Below are 22,014 nucleotides of genomic sequence, written 5' to 3' on the forward strand. Positions count from 1 at the left end.
AATAGACAAACAAGTAAAAAATATAATACAATATTTACAATTATTCATGGTTGTGTTTTAATTTGTAATTGTTAGGAGTTTTCAGATGTCCTTGGTTTTGTTGAGCCAATATCTCGGTCATGCAAAGTGTCGGTTGGTGTTGTTGCAGATCGTTTTGCTGTTTTTTGCTGTGGGGTTGTTCCAAGATATTTGTCCAGCGGACCGTGAGTTGTTTCCTGGGATTTGGATACTTTTTTCTTTTTCTTTTTTTTTTTTTGATTTTGTTCAGGAGACTGTTCTATTGGTGCCTCCGACTCTGATTTAGATATGTTTTGTGTTGGTACATCTACTTTACTGGTATCTTTGGTAAGTTCGGTAATATTACTGGTTTCTTTATTCTGTGGAGTATCATCAGTATGTGAGAGATTTTCAGTCGATTGAGATGTAACAATCTCCTCATCTTTCTCCAATTCATTTTCACTTCCTTCATCTGACTCTTCTGTTGAATCCTCTGAGGCAATTTGGCTGTTTTTATCAAATTCAGAAATGCAGTTCTTTGAGATATGTCCGTTTTCACCACATGTCTTGCATTTCCAATCATTGCTACAGTTTGTTTTTTTGTGACCTTTTTGCAAGCATTTGGAGCATTCAATGTCTGTGTTGTTCTCATTTATTTGTCCTTTATAAAATATGAGGCCACGGTACTTGCCAATTTTTACGTTTCTTGGAATTGTGTGTGGAAAGGGTTCGCAGTGAAAATTTCTGTCACCTGTTTGACAGTTTGTCATAAACCCATCGATCCTTAATCTTTCTCTGTGATAATTCAGTACGTTGAGGTGCCAATTTTGCAGGTATCTTAACAATTGGCCATCATCGGCGGACAGTGGTATATTTTTCATCCTTATTCTCACAGTAGTTGGACTCTCTTTTTCTACATATCTTGGGTTTCTAGGGTATACTTCAATGCGTTTTTTCCTTACTGTAATTGAATTAACCACAAGTGTATTCCTGTCTTCCTCATTGTCTGGGTAGATGCGCCAGATGCCTCCAATTACCCTCTGAAGCCCGTTTAGATGGCTAGCTGGTATTGTGAGGTCAATACATCTAAACAGTTCTGTGTGTGTTAGGTAGTTGTTTTTATCGGGTTTTGAGCTACCGAAAATGTCTGATTCAAGAATAAATACAGGCTTGATGTTGAAATATTCAGCGTCAGGTTCTGCATTATCTTTGAAAAAGTTGTTGTTGTTTTGTTTCAGTGCCGAGACATAGGAGCCGGCCATCTTGTCATTGTCCGGATTTCACTGTTTTGATTACTCATATTACAAAGTATAAAACTTCTGTATTTTGTTCTCTAAAGATTATCTGACAGTTTCTAGATGTTAATTAACGTTTTGATTATTATTTAAATGGTTGGAGTGACTTTCACACTTGTACATAACCATAAATTGTTGTGTTATTCCGGGAGCTCTGGAAAACCGTGGTCAGCCATTCAAACCATAGGAAATGTTACCAATAACAATCTCATCATCTTCATATATTTTCGTAATTTCCATGGCATGTTCAACTTTGCTTTCATGTGTATCATTGTCAGATTCGATCTCATCATCGGCGCGCTTGGCTTGTTTTCTGGTTAGAACAAATGTGTTACTAGTTCGCACTAGTATATCCATTCCCAAAAGTGCTTCGGCGGCCAATTTCGGTTCGAGTCCAACTTTAGCGATACCTGTATAATACGGTGTGTCTATGTTAATTACAACAAGCTTAGCACAAAACGGTTGTCCAATAGCACAATCACGTGCATAATGTCCAATAGCTTTACATTTGAAACAACGGTTACTGTCAGTTCTATTTTCATCATTTTGTACATTGTCATCCTTTGTCGGTACTATATAGTCTTCTGCTGCGTCTACTACGGACGCGCTGCCTTTATTTCTTCTTACCCATTGCGCTTGAACTGGTGAAAGAGCCTTCAGAAAATATTCCTCTTGTAAACATTTGATCGGATCTTTGTCCTTGGAACATCGGTTGAGATTTGTATAATCCGCGCCATTAAAGCTCAGTAAGTTTCATTGTCAGCTTTTCTAACATTAACTAAGTCAACAAAATATTCATGGGGTCTCTTTCCATATCGATCGATTGGCGCACGTTTCAGATCGTCGTACGAAGTGGACGCTTGTGAAGAAACCTGTCTTGCTTCACCTGTCAACAATGTTCTTAATTGTAAAATCCTAATGTCATTAGACCAATTTGCCTGACCACTTACTGCATCAAATTCCGATAAAAATGTTAAGATGTCATCGAGTTTCGGATCAAATGGTTGTAATTTTACTTTAAATAGTAGTGACTGATACTTATCAGTATTTAAACAGTTAAATCCCTGTAAACGAATTCTTTCTCTTTCGATTTCTAATTTCTCTTTTTCGATTTCGAGTTTTTCCCGTTCGATGACAAGCTTTTCCCTTTCGATATCTAACTCATTTTTATTTGTTTTTCTTGTTGCTTTTTTCGGCGGCGGAGTTTTCAGTCTTTCAAAAACTTCTTCCTCAACTGGCACGTCGCTTTCATCTGCATATTCGGCATCTGTAAATTGCATTAAATTTATATTTCTTCTCGGTCGATTTTTTGCTATGCTGCCTCCTTCTAGTACACCTTCTTCTGCCATTACGGATAGTATCACTAACTACAATTAATCCTGTGATTAATGGAAATATAACGAAAAAGTGAGTTTAAGGCTACGCTCGATAATTCAAAGTCAACGCTGAATCAACAGCCGGATATATTCCAAAATACGGAATCAATATCCAATAAACTAAACAAAAGTTTCATATCCAATCAATCGCTGCATCACACAGCTGGATATACTATATCCAATAAATCGCTGAATTACACAGCTGGATATACGCCAGGTTAACGGCAAAAAAATAAAACACTGATAAATCACATCAGCTACATAAGCAATAATTAATCCTACAATAGCACATACTATATCCTTTAGGAAAATTACGCTTATAATCCACTACAGAATAATTAATAACTTAAATTAATTAATCCCATTTCCGCTGCCACCATTTATGTTACACCTCAATATGAATTAAAAAGACAACATCGAGTTCTTATACAATATTTATATATTGCAAACATGTAACCAACTTTTCACATCGAGCAACAACCTTAAAACTGACCAGAAAATACATTAACTCTGTCTTTATCTTTGAATGTTAAACACATTAGAATAACCAGAAACTTTAAATGTTCTTCAGTGGCAACTTTATGGTCATAGATAAATAGCACTAATTAATTGTGACAGTTCTAAATTTAGAGAGTTCATTTAGATGCTAGGAAAATATTACTATTTAACGGTTAACAGGTGTCACAGTTAAAGTTCTTGTAATGTCTATTACACAAATAATACTAAAATTAGCCTTTTAACAACTACTTCTGTGTATATAAAATTTTCCAATACTTAGGAATATCAAGAAAGTTCTGTCATTCTAATACCTAATTCAACACTGGGTGAATATCAACAATAAAACTATACAATTAGAGTTGTATAAAATTCCCTGTACAGATTTAAGGAGACTAATCTTGAGGTTTATACAAATGTAGTACACAGAAGTGAAAATTAGTAGATATTCCAAATAAGCAAAGCTGGCATAAAGACAAGATCCATATTAATAAAAAAAATATCAAAAAAGCATTACAAATAGTAACATGTCAAATTAACAAGAAAGTACGATGTGAGAGTACTTGCAGTTACTGACAGCTAGTTAAACACCAAAAACAATTAATAATAAAAAAATCATTCATCAGAGACTAAAATCAACTAATTACACATCCCAGAGATTTAGTATGTTTACGTCATGAACAGTCAGAGAAGACATGACTTGTGCAGCAATGCCAAAATAAATGTATCGACAGTTAGTACGATAGTGCTTAGCGACTTCTTTAGAGATAAAAATTAACGTGCGTGTGTCACTATACATCCCGCCTCAAAAGAAGATACAATTTAGTTATGTTTTAATTTGCTAATGACAAAATCGATATTAGTGCCAATGTAAACTATATTCAGAGATCTTATACAATATTGGTACGATAACCCTTACTTATAAGTTTGTTTAAAGGTTCAATGAGTTTACACGGATCACTTAGTGATTTCCGCGCTTTAATTACAATGTTATCGTAAAATTTAGGATGTGAAATACCATTTTTAATAAGTTTTCTACAGGTACAGCCAGATTTACTAATCAAATCTATCTTTGAAAGAATGTAGTAAAAGTTTTAGTAATTTATGGTATCGAAATCCCTGACACAATAATTTCCCCAGTGATGCATTGATAACGTTTGTTAAAATCTATGACATCAGAACACACACGGGCATACCGAACGAGTTGGAATATATAAACACCGTATAATGGAAACAAAGGCACATAGCCGTCTAAAAAAGGAAAATTAACAATAGGAAATGAAAAATCGTCTCTTTTGTCGTAAATTTTAGTATGCAGTTTCCCGTTAGAAATTGAAATGTCTAAATCTTGAAAAGGGCAACTGCTGCTGTTTATGTTAGATTTAGTTAAAGTATGTTCTTTTGTGTAAATTTCGGAAGTATATGTAGAGAACTCTGGATTATTTAACGAAATCATCAAGATCACGGTAGGTATTGTTGAATGTGTCAACTAAATATAACAATGATGGGTTTTTACTGAGTTTGGTCATAAACTAAGATTCATAGCAATATAGAAATAAATCTGTTATAAAAGGGGCACATATAGTGCCCATATGAATACCTACTACCTGACGATACACTTTATCGCCGAAACGTATATAAATGTTATCTAGCAGAAAATTAAAAGCTTCAATCATATCCTCACATTTCCAGTAAGTGTATCTAGCATACTTTCCTTTTTTGTTACAGAAAAGGGCTTTAAACGAGTTAGAGCAAATAAAATTACAATGAGATTTTTCGAAAGACCATTTTATCAAATTCAAAAACTTTTTCTTTATAAGATTGTGTGGAAGTGTAGTGTACAGAGTAGAAAAACTACTGTCAACAGAATTATAAGGACCATCAAAAGCATGTATTTTATCTAAAACATCTAAAGATTTTTTAACACTCCAAAAATAATTAATACCATTATTGTCATATGGTTTATTACAAAAGTTAATAACCAGTTCTTTGATAGTAGTAAGGGAGGTAGCTAGAAGCACTGATAGATTAGTAGTAGATAACTTACTCGATGCGTAGATAAAACGAAATTTTAATGTTTTTTGTGTAATTTCGGTAACCAGCTGTACATGGTAGGGACTTTCAAATGTTCGGAAGATGCTTTAAGCTGGGTAGTGGAAGTGGTTTGCTTGTTAACGATTTGACTCTCTGTGGTGCGTACGGACCCCAATGTAGTGGAATTGATAATTTCGTTTTGAAGAATTTCCGTGTAATATATGCGTCACACCACCACTATATTATTGGCTGCCTTGTCTGCCGTTACGAACAAAAACCGCTCTGCGAGTACCTTAATTTATTTTTATTCTAGAAATGGGAATATCATGGATCCTATTATCAATTTCAGAATTGTTTTCTAAATGAGATATTCGAATATTAGCAGTATTTATAATTTTATTTAAATAACTGTCTAAAGATTTTTTATCAGATTTTGCACGTTTGCACCAATTTTCATAGTAGGCAGTCTTTAATGACCCGACGACATTGTTTCCAATCTATTTTAGATGGAGGACGGTATTTCGGTCCTTTCTTTAGAAAAGTTATGACCTCACGGTCTTCGACGATGTTGATGTCTCTTGTAATAGCATGACCATAGGGAACATATCTAAAACTAGATGTTTCGCTGTCTCAAGTGGAACGAACATTATTTTCTATATTGACGTCTGATGTAATCGACATATATTTAAAAATCAAATTTCTGCTCGTTTTTTTATAAGAATACGAAATAATGGGTTGTTCTATATTATCAAAATACGGAGGTATTAAGCTATAGACGGAAGAGTCATAGAATATGCTAGACAATTTAATAAAATCAATACCTCTATTTATGTATTTTAATTTAAGAAAATGTCGCTTATGATTTTCAGGTTTATCAATTCTAGGAAATAGCCTGTGATGACAAAAGGCTGTAATAATACGGGTGTATTCATAAAACGGGATAAAAAAAATTTTTTATCACACTCAAGAAAAATAGCATATAATTAACATATAAGTATCTGACCCAGTTTGCATAATACTTGATGTCTACCATTATTCTTTATCATAGATAACAGATCAGCAAGTAAAATGGTTAAAATCCTATATCTTACGTAAAAACTCTCACATCAAAACGACAAAATATAAACTACACATTATGGCAAATAATCCTACTTAGATGACTCTTTCTGTCATACGGTCTGAGATGAGCGCTGCAACGGATTGATATGTATTGAAAACAGGAATTTTTACTGCTGCTAAAACAGTGTGTGTGTTTGATTGAGACAGAAAACTGCCTTACAACAACGTAAGATCTGCAAATTAGAGCATTTTGTATTCCCCCCCCCCCCCCCCCCCATTGTAGCATCATCCACTGTTGTTACCATGTCACAGAAGCAGGAGTTCTAATCCTTATGAAGGAAGAGCAAACATTGACCAAGCACATTGCCGATCTAAAATGGGTTAAAGTTCAGACGAAGTATAAATATGTCCTATTTGACTTAAAGCTCCTCATGTCTTTATGTATTATACATTCCTCGTTTTCAAATAGTTTGGTTTGAGTGTTCATGGTGAAGATAAACAAAGAAAAACTCTTCAGAAGCACAAAATTTATAACGTGTCGTTTTCATTAATCCCTACATAACCGTATCATATCCGAAGATGAACGTCTGCCGTAAATTGCTTATATTAAGACGTTTGTAATACAATTATATTGTTGTAACTGCATGGTATGTATGATTATCAGTATTTACGACAGATCTGCAATGCGTTGAAATTTGAACCACTACATCATATAATGTGTTTCAACACTACATAATACAGACGAAACAAGACATTACTCGACTAACGACAGCTATATTCAATGTTCAATATAGCCTTTTTGGGCGCAGTGGTATACGGCGCTGGACATGGTGCATGTGAGGATGTCAGATATCAGAAAAGCATGTGATCGAAGGCAGCAATGGACATAACAAACATTTGCTTGTTACACATGTCACAATACAATTTACAATGGTGGTATATTGAAAAACTAATCATTGTTAAATTACATAGACCAATGCAATCACACGCCATTGATACCAGATTGATTGTTTGGAATAAAAGAGAGATTCTGTCAACAAAAATACTCCAATCAAAACAGTGGGGAGGTGAAGTCAAATACAGAATTGAAAAGGATTGAAATCAGAAAAGTTTGTCCCAGTCCGCTATGGATATACTAATATTCATTTTTTTCCAGAAACGATCGTATCAATTGATCCTTTGATGTCAGTGATGTCATCAATATGAAAATAAAAAGATTTGACATGATTGTCAATGAGGCAATACCCACTTTTAGCCATGGTCATTTCTGTTTGTTCTGGAATTAATTATTATGGATGATACCATTGTATATGTCCCCACTATTCTAGGAAGCCATCTTTAAGTGATTGTCCGTCTTGTTTATGGGGGTGGTTTGATAAGTAAATCAAAATCAAACTCCGTTTTAACATCTTTATTCTGAGTAAAGACAATTAACCATCATAGTATCCTATTCTCCGCACCCTGAAGGTCCAACACTGAAAAATATACATGAATTATGAGCATAAATATGCTTACACATGTTCGGCTAGTCTGTCACGACTATGTTGTGCATGTTGTCTTGTTCTTTGTTTCCTTGAAGAAGTTGGTTTTGTTTGTTAAAAATTGGGCTGTGTAATAATTTCCCCCTTTTCAGTCTGTTCAGTAGAAAGATTTAAGCACGTTGTACTAAATGCATATAACTCGAGTTTGAAAATGGGGTAAGATTGAAACTTACTTTGCTGGAAGTTCAAAAGCAGGTTAAGATTTCTATATCAATCAAGCATTAATTTATTTTCAATTGAAGGTCTATTTTCAGTGGATACAATCACTCCAACACATAATGAATTTCACTAAAAACATATTTTTTTTTTCAAATATTTGTTTGCCGAAAGGTTCTGTTTTGTCTTTGTGGATATATCAATAAAGCAGCGTCAAGTCAAAAAGTATAGTAATTAGTTCCAAATCCGACGATGATTTTTTTTTTCTAATTATTTACGAGTTTTCTGGTTTAAAGTTTGATTACTTTATAGAAGAAAGGACATCTGGTATAACTCATTATGAGACAACTATTTGTCTATTTCAAAATGAGTTTTAAGAAACTATAGGTCACATAAAGCCTTTACCAATATACACATTCAAACTGCATTGTCAGCTATAAAAGGTCCCGAAATGACAAAAAGTAAAAAAAGACTATCAACAAAAACCCAATAAACTCAATTTAAGACAAACCATAAATTTAAAGAAAAAAAAACAAATAGGACAGACGGCAACCAGGGACAATTATTGTATTTTCATGTTTCCGACTTGCAATGGCACATTAAGAATAATACTGGTCGTGTAAACATGTATGTAAACACTCAAACCTAAACTGTCCTAGAACATTGATGTTACAAGATAGCATTTGAAAAAACTAAATGTGTGTTCAGTTTAGGAATGAATGAGAACCTTTACATATTTTTTCAATACATAAATCAGTATTGTACATTGAACTTGATGTTTTGGTTTCTATCATACCAGTCCCAAAGAGGTAAACTATTCAATTACCTTTTCTCACAGACAAAGAAGTTCCCCCAATAGCATGTCCTATCATTCCAATGAAGTTTACGATCTCTATATAAGTGAGTGGATAGGCAGTGCTCAGAATACCGACTCGGCTCTCCTGGTCCCCAGTCAGTAAAATTAAACTCGGAACCACTTTTGCTCCAGATAAATCGTCCAAACATTTCTGATTCTACATCATTTCCACCAAGCCAAACCTCTATAAAATCTGAAATACATTGGTTTGTATAAATGAGGAGAGTCCACTTTTCAATGCTTATATCGGTTCACGTTGTCCAGCTAAACTAAATTCAACATGATAGCCAAAAAACGAAATGACATCGGCATTAACCGGCCCTTTTATAACACGATTTATATTCATACTTTGATCTACACTCGTATTCATCAGCGTGTCTATGCTACATTCAATAATCATATCAAACAAACGATATCAAAGGTAATATCTTGAAGAGGCAAACACTCAAAATGTCTGTAGCAAGGCAGGAATATAACAGTTGTTATCCATTCGTTTGATGTGTTTGAGCTTTTGATTTTGCCATTTGATTAGGGACTTTCCGTTTTGAACTTTTCCTCGGAGTTCGATCTTTTTCGTTATTTTTTTTTTCCTCACTTGTACAGCATGTTAAGTTGCCTACCAGTCATTTTAGTCAGACCAGGTTTACCTGTGGCAGCTTTCAGGACTGCTTCGAACAGTCGGAGGACCTAAATAAAGTGGCGTTTAACACCATTCAATCAATCAATCAATTAACATCGAATTCTTTCAGTAATTCATATCTGTTTAAAAATGTAGCAGTTCGTTTACATAAATTTCGTAAAGTTAAAATATTGGTTAACAATGACAACAACTTAGGGTACGTAGATGTCTCTTCGGATGCTTTGTATAACAAAATATTTGACTATATTAAACACAACTGACCATAGTCATGATATCTACACTTAATTATGAAAATCATAAAGCAGTATGATAAATCGGTAGGTTTGTTTACTCGGGATGAATTGTATATACAAATGTCATCAATAAAGATACAAAATGACTTCAAAATGTTGTCTCAATCGATTGAATAAAAATGCTGAACTTTTACTCAGAATCAGTAATTTCATATCTCAGAATGGTATGTATCAAAAAAATATTTGACCGCATCTACTAGAATTGACAATATTTCCAATTTATTACAGAAACAATGTATCTGTATCATAAATCAAAACATGAGTGCATATGGATGGATTTTACATTACAAATGACATCAATATTAGTATACACTGACAACAGAATTGTGTTTGCGTCAAACAAGAGTGCCATCATTTCCTATTCTTTATCTAAATATTGAACTGCCACTTCAAATTAGCAGTTTTCACATATCAAAACTCGCATAAATATATTACTTAACTTTTAACTCAGTCGACCTATAATATGTTTAACAATCATAAGCCAGAATTGATAATAATTACACATGACACAATAGATAAGAGAGTTTTCATCAATTATAAAAGCACATTATAATGAAAATGATATGGCGGCATCTTAAATCAATCAATTTGTTAATTTTGAACGGTCAACCGGTAAACCTTAGAGTTAATCCTATTTTCATTGTGTTTTGTAAAAAAAAATTCCTAACTTGAAATAAGAAGATATGGTATGAGTGCCAATCAGACAACTTTCCATCCAAGTCACAATTTGTAAAAGTAAACCATTATAGGTCAAAGTACGGTCTTCAACACGGAGCCTTGACTTACACCGAACATCAAGCTATAAAGGGCCCCAAAAATGACTATTGTAAAACCATTCAAACGGGAAAACCAACAATTTAATGTATATAAAAAACGACACTTATGAACCACATCAACAAACGACAACTACTGAGCATCAGATTCCTGACTTTAAGTCTAGATTATTACTTACTGTCATCTAATGTTGGTTTTGGAAGGAGATTCATCAAGAAGTTGTTTTCTCCAGCTGTTTGAATTTCAGCCAAATACGCATTAAGGTTGTTTTTACAGAAGTCCTTAAATAAAAGACATCTGAATTTGAGGGACATTTGTTTTAAATTGATGTTCATTTCGATAGGTGTGTATTTATGAATAAATCATATATTACTAAACATATACGTCAGTCGAAATAATATATGTAACAAAATCATCAGCCAGGGTTAATAATGCTTTAACTGATTATACACATGATACAATAGATAATACAGTTTGCATCAAATTCGTAAATTGACAAATATACTAACTGTTCAATACCAGGAATAACCTATTAAATCCCATCCTGACAGAAGAGTATGTATAATTTTGTGATTGATCAATTAATAAAAAATAACAGACTAAGCTAACCGTATTGAAACTTTCTGTATTAAAAATCAAATCAAATATAATAAAACAAAACTGCTGTATAATTTATGAAGAAAAAAACAAGGAATACTAGAAATACCAAAATGAAGAAAACCAAACGTCATGGAAAACAATCAAACACACAGACAAACAGATGATAGGACAAACAGTTTGGTGAACAATGAAGTACACCTGTGTGTGGATTAAAACGAACTTTAACAAAGACGTACCTTAGCATCAAACCAATTTTTTTTTGTGTACTGGATTGAATAACACGAATCTTCATATCTTTGCCAGCCACGTTTCCAATGGTCCTTTTCTGAAGTATTGCAATATGATGAAGTAAAGATGTTGAAAAAAATAACATGACTATGATTGAACACATTTGATACAGTATATCACGAATTTAATGTTTAGGGTTTTTTTTCGTATTACCTGGACATATATTTATTATTTCCTGATTTGAATGGTCCTTGTCATGTGCATAATAAGTAATATAGCAAAAAAAAAATAACTCCGAGGAAAATTCTTAAAGGAAAGTCCCTAAGCAAATGGCAAAATCAAATGCTCAAACACACAAACGAATGGATAACCACTGTCATATTCCTGTCTTAGTACATGCATTTTCTTATGTTACAAATGTTGGATTAAACCTGGTTTTATGCCATACGTGCAGACAATCAAGTATTTTCAGACACTTTCGCGCGTCTGGCGTACTACATTATAATCCTGGTACCTTTGATAACTTTTTTTTCGATATGATCATTGATCTTATAAAAGTGAATCAAATTAACTGTTCGATACAGTTAAAAGAAATGTACGGTAAACACTTATCTCTTAAGCCTTAAATCAAAAACGTTTTAGACATGATTGACTGTTAATGTGATAAATGGTTTATAAAACAGGTTTAATATAACAGTTAGATTGTGTTCTGATATGTCATGTCAACAGTATATCCATAGATAAACTGATTAAAAGAACTATATGCATAAATTACAAAAACGGTGAACATGTATAATTCAACGATATTGATAACCGCTATTTTCAGTATGGGATGGTTATAACTTAGTTTAACATTCCAAATAGGAAGACAAAGAGTGTCAATATGTCGACTAAAGCATAACATGCATAAGAATGTAATCTTACCTGGATTGTCTGCTCCTTCTGCCAAAAGAAATAATATACCAACGAATTATTTATTTCAGTTGATTTGAATTGCTATACGTCTTTACACTATTATTTAATATAAAAACTTAAAAGTAAAATCGCTCAGTTTGATAAGCACTATCCTCATTACATTTCTAACATGCCATAGACATATCTTACATATTATATAGTTGGGAATTATCATTTTTATTAAGGAAAAACAAGCCTTAACTGCAAAATTTCTAAACATTTCAAAATATAGTATACGAAACAATTCATGCACATTACGGAAACACAAAATGAAATTAACAACTTTAACGAAAATTTTGATATCCATGATGTAATGTGAAGCTGTTATTATACGGAGAAAATCAACTTTCTATCTATTTTTGAAATAAATGGAAAATAAGGGAGAAGTCAAATAATTAACACACCTACCACAATAAGGTATATTACAATATTCCCATCTCGTATCTGGGTCATGTGTATAACACCATGGACCATAATCTTTATCGTCTGGATTTCGGCAGTAATTTTCATAGTCGGCCATTTTAACCGAGAATGGATGCTGGTTAGGAGCTAACGACGACCATGCTTGACACGTTTGTCCAAATCGTGTTTTGCTGACTTTTCCAGTATAATTCCTTCCCTGTTGATCCATTCGGCAATTTTGTTCTGTATAAAATAATATAAAATGTTATTGTTTATTCGAATTTCCTGTTGTCATTAAATAACAATATAAGGAGATATGGTATGATTATCAATGAGACAGCTATCCCCAATTGTTCATATGAAGTGCATATACGCAATAATAGGCAACCGTCTGGCCTTCAACAACGAGAAAAACTGCTATCGAATAGTCGGCTATAAAAGACCCAGACATAAAAAATGGGAAACCTTGCAAACTAACGGCCTCATTTATAACAACAACTGTAAAACAAAAGTATATAACAGATATAACCAACGCCCACCATGAACTATAGGCTCCTGACGTGGTACAGGCACATAAGGAATATGGCAGGCTTAAACATTTTTATGAGCTCTGTATGTTTTATCATTACTATTGTAACAACTTATACATTTTCTGTCCATTGAATTGTTTTCAACAAACCGAAGAATGTAAATCCCCCACAATCAAACAATAATTCAGAAATAGATAAATATAACAAGCCGTTACTTTACTTTTTCCTAAATGAAATTTCAATTATTTACATTTAAATTCTACAATGTGTATTCGTTTTAATTTCATAATCAAGTGTTGTTCATTTTACCGATAATGTGTGTTAAGCTAGATCAAACCAAAATAAAACACTTCATAAATACTAAAAGATAGATAAAAATCGATAATATAAACGGACATGAACGCAGCTAAAGTACAAAAATGACAGACACGTTGGCGACGATGCCAGCCTGAATCTAATTCAACAATGTCATACATTTAGGGGGATAATGACGGCCTGCATTTTATTTTTCTTTCCTGACACTTGGTATGCTATGTTGACTTCATTTCTCAAAATTTCGGTATAGAATTAGGATCATATATGAATGAATCATCTATATAAGCTTTCCCTCCATCTTGAATAAGTTTGATAAATTCTGTTCGGTCCAAAGTAAAAAAGATAAAATTTTATCTGTAATGGACATCTTACAAATATATCAAATCTACTTGTTCGTATATTTAATACTTAGGCATTGACATGGATTAAAGCAAAAATGAAAAAAAATATATATTATGAAGCATTTATATTTAGATAAAAATAGGAAGATATGGTATCATTGACAATGACACATCTCTCCACCAGAGACCAAGTGACATGCAAGTGAGACAATCTATAGAATCATATACGAAAGTCTTACCTGGTTTTGGTGAGTTATCATAACTATCTAGAAAAAGAAAAAAAGATATCATATATGTTGAGTAAAGATATTGAAAAAATCTTAAAAATCATTTGGTATTAAAAGACCAAGATTAAAATAAATGAAGATCATTTTCAAGCTGAAAACAACAAACAACATCCTGCTGACCTGGTCTCAATAATTAGTGCCACTGAAGATAGTTTATTATTATAAGAAAATAAAAGTATTCAAACCATCAGTTTTGTCAAATTTGATTGGTTACATTTTTTTTTCAAATTGACGACAGATATTTGAATACAACGAATATGTTGAATATTTTTTTGTTAATTCACTAAAAAAACATTTCAAAAAGAATGTCTAAGCAATAACTCGATTATAACAAATTTCAATTTTGCAAAAACGGGTAAAAAAGATATCTCATTTTGTATGTGCGTGTTAGAAGTGTTGTCATAACTTCAAGACAAGTTACCAAATTAATGTTTGACAGTAATGCATACATTTTATTATAAATCTGAGTTGATAATTTAAGCAGTATTTCTATATTGACTTGATAATAGGGATATTGTTCTATTCAACTGTAACATTGTTCGTTTCGCAATAATTCTAAAATAACGAATTCAATTCTCTCATGCATATTGCTGTTTCCCTGTTTGGGAAAAGCTTTACATTTATTCCGGTTTTGTCTGCTTATTGATATTTGTGGAAGGTGTAAGATTCAAGCATTGCTGCTGTGTCACGAAAAAAGAGGCAAAAATATCAAATGGGATATTCAAACTCATAAATAGAAAATAAACTTGAAATGTCTCTGGAAAAGACGAAAACCAATGTAACAGCAAACAGACCATTCAGCAGTACACAAAACATTTAATAAAAGTAAATAACTGAACCACACGAACCCCTCTAGAATTTGAAAGGGAAGGAGCTGGTCCCATGTACTCTTTTTTGTCTAACATATCTAATTGCGCATCTTTGGCAATACAACTGGTACTTTTGTGTTATACATATTTTTCAATAAGCATTATTAAACGTCGTTGTTATTAAAAGAGGGACGAAAGATACCAAAAGGACAGTCAAACTCATAAATTTAAAACAAACTGACAATGCCATGGCTAAAAATGAAAAAGACAAACAGAAAACAATAGTACACATGACACAACATAGAAAACTAAAGAATAAACAACACGAACCCCACCAAAAACTAAGAGTGATCTCAGGTGCTCCGGAAGGGTAAGCAGATCCTGCTCCACATGTGGCACTCGTCGTGTTGCTTATGTGATTACAAATCCGGTAAATAGTCTAATTCGGTAGGTCACATTCATGAAAGGGAAAGGGATTGTAGTTACGACGTAAGAAACATATCCGATATCATTTGTGAAACGGTTATTCCATAACGGTCAACCAACTCGTGATGGCGTCCGTAAAATTTACGAAGGGATGATTTCAACTTCACCATTTGGAACTCTTGGTTTAATAGCTTCCTTGTGAGCAGTAACCCTCTTTCAAGAAAATCATGATAGGAAATGCAAGCACGGGAATATCGTATCAATTGGGAGATATATACCCCGTATGCAGGTGCTGCTGGAATGTTGCTACTTAGAAATGGAAAGTTCACAATTGGAAAGCTGAAATCATCTCTTTTGTCGTAAAGTTTTGTTTTCAACCGACCCTCATTGTCAATTTCTAGATGTAAGTCAAGATATGAAGCCGACTTAACTGTATCTGTAGTATCCTTTATCTGCAATTCGATGGGATAGATGCGTTCCACATAGTCACCAAATTTTGAATTGTTTAGTGAAAGAACGTCATCTATATAGCGGAAAGTAGAGTTACAAGATATTGCTAACTTCTTATCTTTCTTCCTAAGAAGTTCCTGCATGAAGTCAGCCTCAAAATAATAAAGAAACAAGTCGGCAAGTAGAGGGGCACAGTTTGTTCCCATTGGGATGCCGACAATCTGTTGAAAAACACGTCCTCCGAACGTTACAAATATGTTGTCAATCAAGAAATCAAGCATCTTGATAATATCGGTTTCAGAGAATTTTTTGTTTGAATCAGAGTGATTCTTTACAAAGTATTATTTATCCCTCCCTAAGACATTAAGTTTTGTGGCTCGATTTTCTACATATAACAATAGAAGCAATTTCCCCAATAAAGAATGCTAAAAACGAAATAACTTCCTTTTTGTTTCACTGATTATATGTGAAGTGTAGCAATTTCTATCACCCCTTCTAATCAGCAAAACAATCAACTAATATCAAGAAGAAGATGCGGTATGAGTGCCTTAATCAAAGTCACAATGTGTAAAAAGTAAACAAATATATGTCAAAGCATGGCCTTCAACACGGATACTTAGCTTACACCGAGCAGCAAGCTATAAAGAGCCCAAAATAACTAGTGTGAAACATTTCAAACACGCAAACCAACGGTTTAATCTATATAAAAACGAGAAACGAGAAATACTTATGAACCACATCAACAAACGACAGCCACTGAACCAAAACAAGAAAGTTGTTGTCACAGACGTAGAGTTACAACAAGTTCCTTATGTACCGTTTAATACTACCAACAAGACAAATCATTGATTTTTTTTATCAATAGTTTTACAAGGACATTTTTATGCATGGTGTATAAGTATTAAGGGGACGAAGTCTCTAATTACAGTCGAAAAAATCAATTAAAAAAAATTAAAAATCGCGAAATCGTTAACTTTTTTTGTAACTTTTTAAATTCCCGCATTTGCGCAGAAATCTACTTCCCTTTTCCGGTCTCGTTGTCATGAGGCTTTGAGTAAAATATATATCTATCAGTCTAGTTTAATATAGTAAGGGACACAATACCAATTTCATTTTTATTAATGCTTCGATATGAGAAAACGTTACCTGATAATAGCGTTTCTTTGTTTACATTGAATATGACGTCATAACTTAAATAACGTCATAACTTAAATAACGTCACAACTAAACTCCCTAACAACAGAACCAAAATCGGAAACGTTACAGTATTTCCGTTTCTTTTTCAACAGATTATATGTTTGAATAAAAATATAATGCATAAAGACTTCGTCCCCTTTCACAGGTAATGCCTGCCTCATATTACGTCATCACTTCTACTTTCACAAAGTGCATTATGATTTGTAATCAATTGATTGTATGTGTTACTCATTGAACAAGAAAGATTTGACTATTGTTTATACGATTTCTGTAGAACTGTTTCAACAATAAAAGGCATGAGAAACAACATAATAAACAATTCAAAACCAATTGTTCGGAGAACAATTTGAGGTCTTTCCACCAGTAAAAATCTATTTTGATATAAAAATATTTAAAATGTCATTTCCAGCGTCAAATGATGGCTTTTTGTATGCTAATTCAAAAAATATATGGTTTCTATACAAAAAAAATTGATAAGGGAGATAATTTGCGACTTCCGGTTTGAAAACTGACACTTCTGGTATTATTTGATAGTTTACTTGACACTGATTCCAGAAATATTTGGTTCTATATACTTTAACATTAAATTTATACAAAAAAATAGCTACTTCTGGTTTACACAAGGTCACTTTTGGTTGGCTTTCCAACTTCAAATGATAATACAAAATGTCCCATGACTTTATCATGTATAGTACATATGATGTAAAAGCAAAGGTCAAAATCTAGAATGTCAAATGATCTTAAGCTCAATTGCAAGGTCATAAACCTAGGACCTCAAATCAAAAGACCCTAGGTCATAATTATATATGGTTAATGAGTTATATCATCATACGCGCTATTTTAAATATAAAGGGGGAGGAAACTTAAATTCAATGTAAGCATACCCTTTCAACAAAAATGTATGTATTACGACATGCAGCAACTAACAATTGAGTAAAAACATGTTGTCGATATCTTATAAGGTTCGTGAAAAGAAGTCAAAATAAGTCAAAATGAAAATTTAGACTATGACCTTGACCTAATTTTCTTTTTTTTTTCAACCGAAGACCTCAAATCAAAAGACCCTAGGTATCTATCCCTTAAGGTTTACCAGTTAGAAATGCATATAACTTAAAACAAATGCATAAAGGGAAACAACTCTCATATGGAATCTAATTACGGCTTCGGTCAAAATTAATCAGAACATCATGGGTATATATCGAGTAATTTGTTAAAATAAATTTGTCGTAATCTTTTACGGTTGCGAAGGAGTAGTATACACAAGAAAAACAGTGTTCGGGAGATAACTCTTACAATGTTTTTTTTTTGTTTCGCGGGGTCAGTTTCAAAAGCGTATTATCTGTACAATATCATATTCCAAAAAATCTTAGCGATATATTTGGAAACAACAATACATCGAAGGAAAAAAATTAGGCGGAAGAAAAAAAAATAATCAGAACAAAAGCAATAGGTCTTTCCACGGAAAAGTGGAAAGACCTAATTAAACAAATCAATATCAATATAAAACATACCACAATGAAGAACACTACAAAATTCATTGATTCTTTTTCGCAATTAATTTAAGAGGACATTTTCATGCACTGTGTATAAGTATTACGTCATCACTACTACTTTTACCAAGTGTATCGTAATTTGTTAACAAATGATTGTATTTGTTTGTCATTGCACAAGAAAGATTTTACTATTGTTTACACGATTTGTGTAGAACTGTTTCAACAATAAAAGACATGAGAAACATAATAATGAACAATTAAACATGCAAAATATCAGTATACATTTTATTAGTTATTAATTAGGTACAAGGCTTATAATTTAATATGCCAGATGCGCGTTTCCTCTACATAAGACTCATCAGTGACGCTCGGATCAAAATAGTTATAAAGCCAATAAAACATACCACAATGAGGAACAGTGCAATATTCCCATCTAAACGCAGCGTCAGTTGTATAACACCAAGGTCCGAATGGTTCATTATCTGCATTTCGACAATAATTATGTTGATCTCCCAATTCTTCTGTTAGGTGGTGACTATGTGGATACGTTTCTGACCAATCTTGGCAGGTTCGTCCAGTGTCTGTTGTTCTAACGGTTCCATTATAATCGACGCCCAGCAGATTCTCTATACATTCTTTTGCTTTATAGGTCAAAATGCAATAAGTATATAGCTTATTATTTATAAATGTCTACATTTTAGTTGAACAATTGATATCTGTCAGTTTTTATACATGCTAATAGAAAAATATTCCATAAGATATAACATTATAATAACGTTGTTTTTAAATAATTTAAAGTTACTCTTCTTCCCACTGGATCGCTCAAAATGTTTCAGGGTAACTTTATTTGAGGCGTAAGCAGGAAGTACTTAGACATGCAATAAGACCGATTTCCTTTAATGAACTACCAGAAGCCTCAAATTCAAAGTCGGGAATTACGTACTGCGGACAATTATAATGTTGAGTGAATGTGTGAGCAATAAAAGTGTCGAGTGAAAAGGTGTGTTTAGATTAATGTGTCCGATGCTTTGAAAATGTGTCAATTCAATCGGACAAAATTGCTTGATAAAATCCTTTAACATTCTGTACTGTAATTGTTGACTTTCAATAAGAGGACACTTTTTCACAGTAAAAGACTGTGTTTCAAATGGAGATAATAAAAACATCACTGAAATGTTTTAGTTATATCTATTTGTATATTACCAAAACTAACCAATTAAGAACCAGATTGATAAAAACGTAAATGGAAGGTGGTGAATTTTAAAACGTTTAAATTATCTTAGCTACTGTAATGATGTTGAAAAAAAAGTGTCAACCAGCATCAACTAACAATGAGAAAAGAACTAGAACATACAAAAATTATAAACTGTTCTCTACAACTTTTGAAAAAAAGAGAGTAGAGCGACTCGTAGTTCACATTGATAAGCTACACTAATTACACATAGTGGTGATCACATTTTGTCTGAATTCAATTTAATTTTCCAGTTTATATGAGTTTTAATAGAGACAAAAACCCCATGCTACGGACGATATTTCATAATACCATTATGTCCGTGGACAATTTACTGTGAAAAAGTGTCCGTTAAACATAATTGCATGGCGGACAATATTGAATCCTAATTACGAAAAAATTACTAGTTGAGCGATGTACAACATTAAAACAGTTGACGTATTTTGTGTTTGTTTCTTGTTCTTTGTTCCCGGTCGATGTTGACCGTGTTAACCATCCTGAAAGGTCAGTACTTTATTAGACGTTTATTTCGTGTTGCGCATTTTTGCAGCTACACCAAGTTCAACATTGCTATATGTTTGCCAATAGCAAAAATAATTTAGAACTGTGTATTCTTTCTGGCATACTGCGACGTGAAGTGCTTTTTATTTCAATAAAAGACAAGAAAATATAACAGACAACTTTTAAAATAAAAAAAGATTCAAGTGAATATGTAACTTTATCATGCTGTGCCTAATATCGAAACGAAGTTGATTGAATATCAATGTACATAGAGAAATTCCGGGAAGTAAAAACCACCGGTAAATATAAATCAACAAACATAGAGACACTTAATTTCAATGTAACCAACGAATATAGACCAAAAAACACAGAAACACAAGATGTCAATGTAAGCAACGAACATTCAATCAATCAACATATTTATGATGTTTTTATTAATCGCTTTGGAAAAAAATCATACCTGTTACATGTAATGCCAAAACCCATACACACCAGATTCCACAAAACAGTACATAGCTATTCGAACACCTCAACATGTTCTACAAATACATTAAAGTGGTTTGTAATTATTTATAAATCCACATTTATCACAGTACAGGCTTATTGAAATAGATCATTTTCTAGAGGTAGCAATTATTTCCCATTTTTCGACTTTTATTTTGTACAACTGGTATTTCGCAGCGTGTATGGTAAGTGTCAAAGTATATGGTGCGTATCCTTACCAAAAGAGAGACATACTTTTAGGTACTGCCACTAGTCGTTCATTTCTTTATTGTTGATACGTTCAACTTTTGTTTTGATAGACAAGATCCGTTCGTGAAAAACTAAATATCCGTATATATCAGATAAGGAAAAGTACAATTGCAAACAAAAACGAACTCACAGGAAAATTAAAAAACGGAAAGTCTTTAATCAAATGGCAAATGCGACACATGTAACACGTTCATGTAAATTAATTATGTATGGTCGTATGCATCGAATTACAAACAAACAGTTGTCAGTGTGCAAATGTACACACATAAAAAAAATCTTGCATTTTAGTAAAATGCTTTTAAATTTTAAATTAATTTTTTTCGCTGCTCAAAACTAAAGCGACAATTGTTGAATTTGTAAAATGTATCCTGGAAAAGTTATTTATAAAATCACAAAAATAACTTCATAGAACAATATTAAATTGAATGCTTACCTCTGAGAGTTTGTTTCCAACTTAAAATACTATACATGGTCAAGTTTTATATATACTAACTGTCTGCTGAATCGGCACATTATAATATGTCTAACCTTCAACTGTATTAAACGTGGCATCGTGTTTGTTAGGTCAATATCCGTTATTTAAATGAACAAGGATAACAATGATTATTATACTTAACTGTTTCAACATTATCTATACTGATACACATTTAATTATGTCTTACTTAATTACGTTACATAGTTTCGTGGAAAAACAAAGATAAAGAGAAAGGGATGATTATTGGGTTGTCGGCCCAAATCTGCAATTCAAACTTGAATTAAAAAAATGTAAAATAACAAAATACCGACTACAAAGAAAATTTAAATCGGAAAATCCCTTATCAAATGGCGAAATCAAAATTCAAAATACATCAAACGAATGGGAAACAACTGTCATATTCCTTATGTATGAAATGGTGAATTAAATCTGGCTTGATTGGTAGCTAAACCTTTCACTTCTATGACATTCGCATATCATTCCTTTGTATTGAACATGCACCCAGA

At 32.7% G+C, this 22,014-nt stretch overlaps 1 protein-coding gene across 2 annotated transcripts; it reads right to left on the reverse strand.

Annotated features, from left to right (window-relative positions):
• Positions 1-7,652: 7,652 nt before the first annotated feature.
• Positions 7,653-21,516, reverse strand: LOC139526930 (prothrombin-like). Of its 2 annotated transcripts, XM_071322110.1 has the most exons (10): positions 21,467-21,516; positions 20,741-20,819; positions 18,953-19,189; positions 14,126-14,152; positions 12,707-12,943; positions 12,269-12,286; positions 11,353-11,441; positions 10,695-10,797; positions 8,780-9,002; positions 7,653-7,731 (listed from the first exon to the last, which is right to left on the reverse strand). In XM_071322110.1, exons 2-10 carry the CDS (start codon positions 20,814-20,816, stop codon positions 7,704-7,706), a joined length of 1,038 nt encoding a protein of 345 aa, XP_071178211.1. In that variant the 5' UTR covers positions 20,817-20,819; positions 21,467-21,516; the 3' UTR covers positions 7,653-7,703. The 2 variants fall into 2 exon arrangements, with proteins under 2 accessions (XP_071178211.1, XP_071178212.1); XM_071322111.1 differs by lacking the exon at positions 18,953-19,189 and having other exon boundaries at positions 21,467-21,515.
• Between the last annotated feature and the right edge of the window lie 498 nt (positions 21,517-22,014).

This window comes from Mytilus edulis, chromosome 6 (genome assembly GCF_963676685.1).
Source record: "Mytilus edulis chromosome 6, xbMytEdul2.2, whole genome shotgun sequence".
Lineage (NCBI taxonomy): Eukaryota > Metazoa > Mollusca > Bivalvia > Mytilida > Mytilidae > Mytilus > Mytilus edulis.

Excerpts from the sequence above, each read along its gene's own strand:
- LOC139526930 (XM_071322110.1), bottom strand. The coding sequence starts at position 20,816 with ATGTTGAGGTGTTCGAATAGCTATGTACTGTTTTGTGGAATCTGGTGT. Across the intron at positions 9,003-10,694 it reads AAAACCAACATTAGATGACA|ATTTTATAGAGGTTTGGCTT; the intron begins GTAAGTAATAAT and ends AATGTATTTCAG. Across the intron at positions 7,732-8,779 it reads TTCTTTGTCTGTGAGAAAAG|TGTTGGACCTTCAGGGTGCG; the intron begins GTAATTGAATAG and ends TATATTTTTCAG.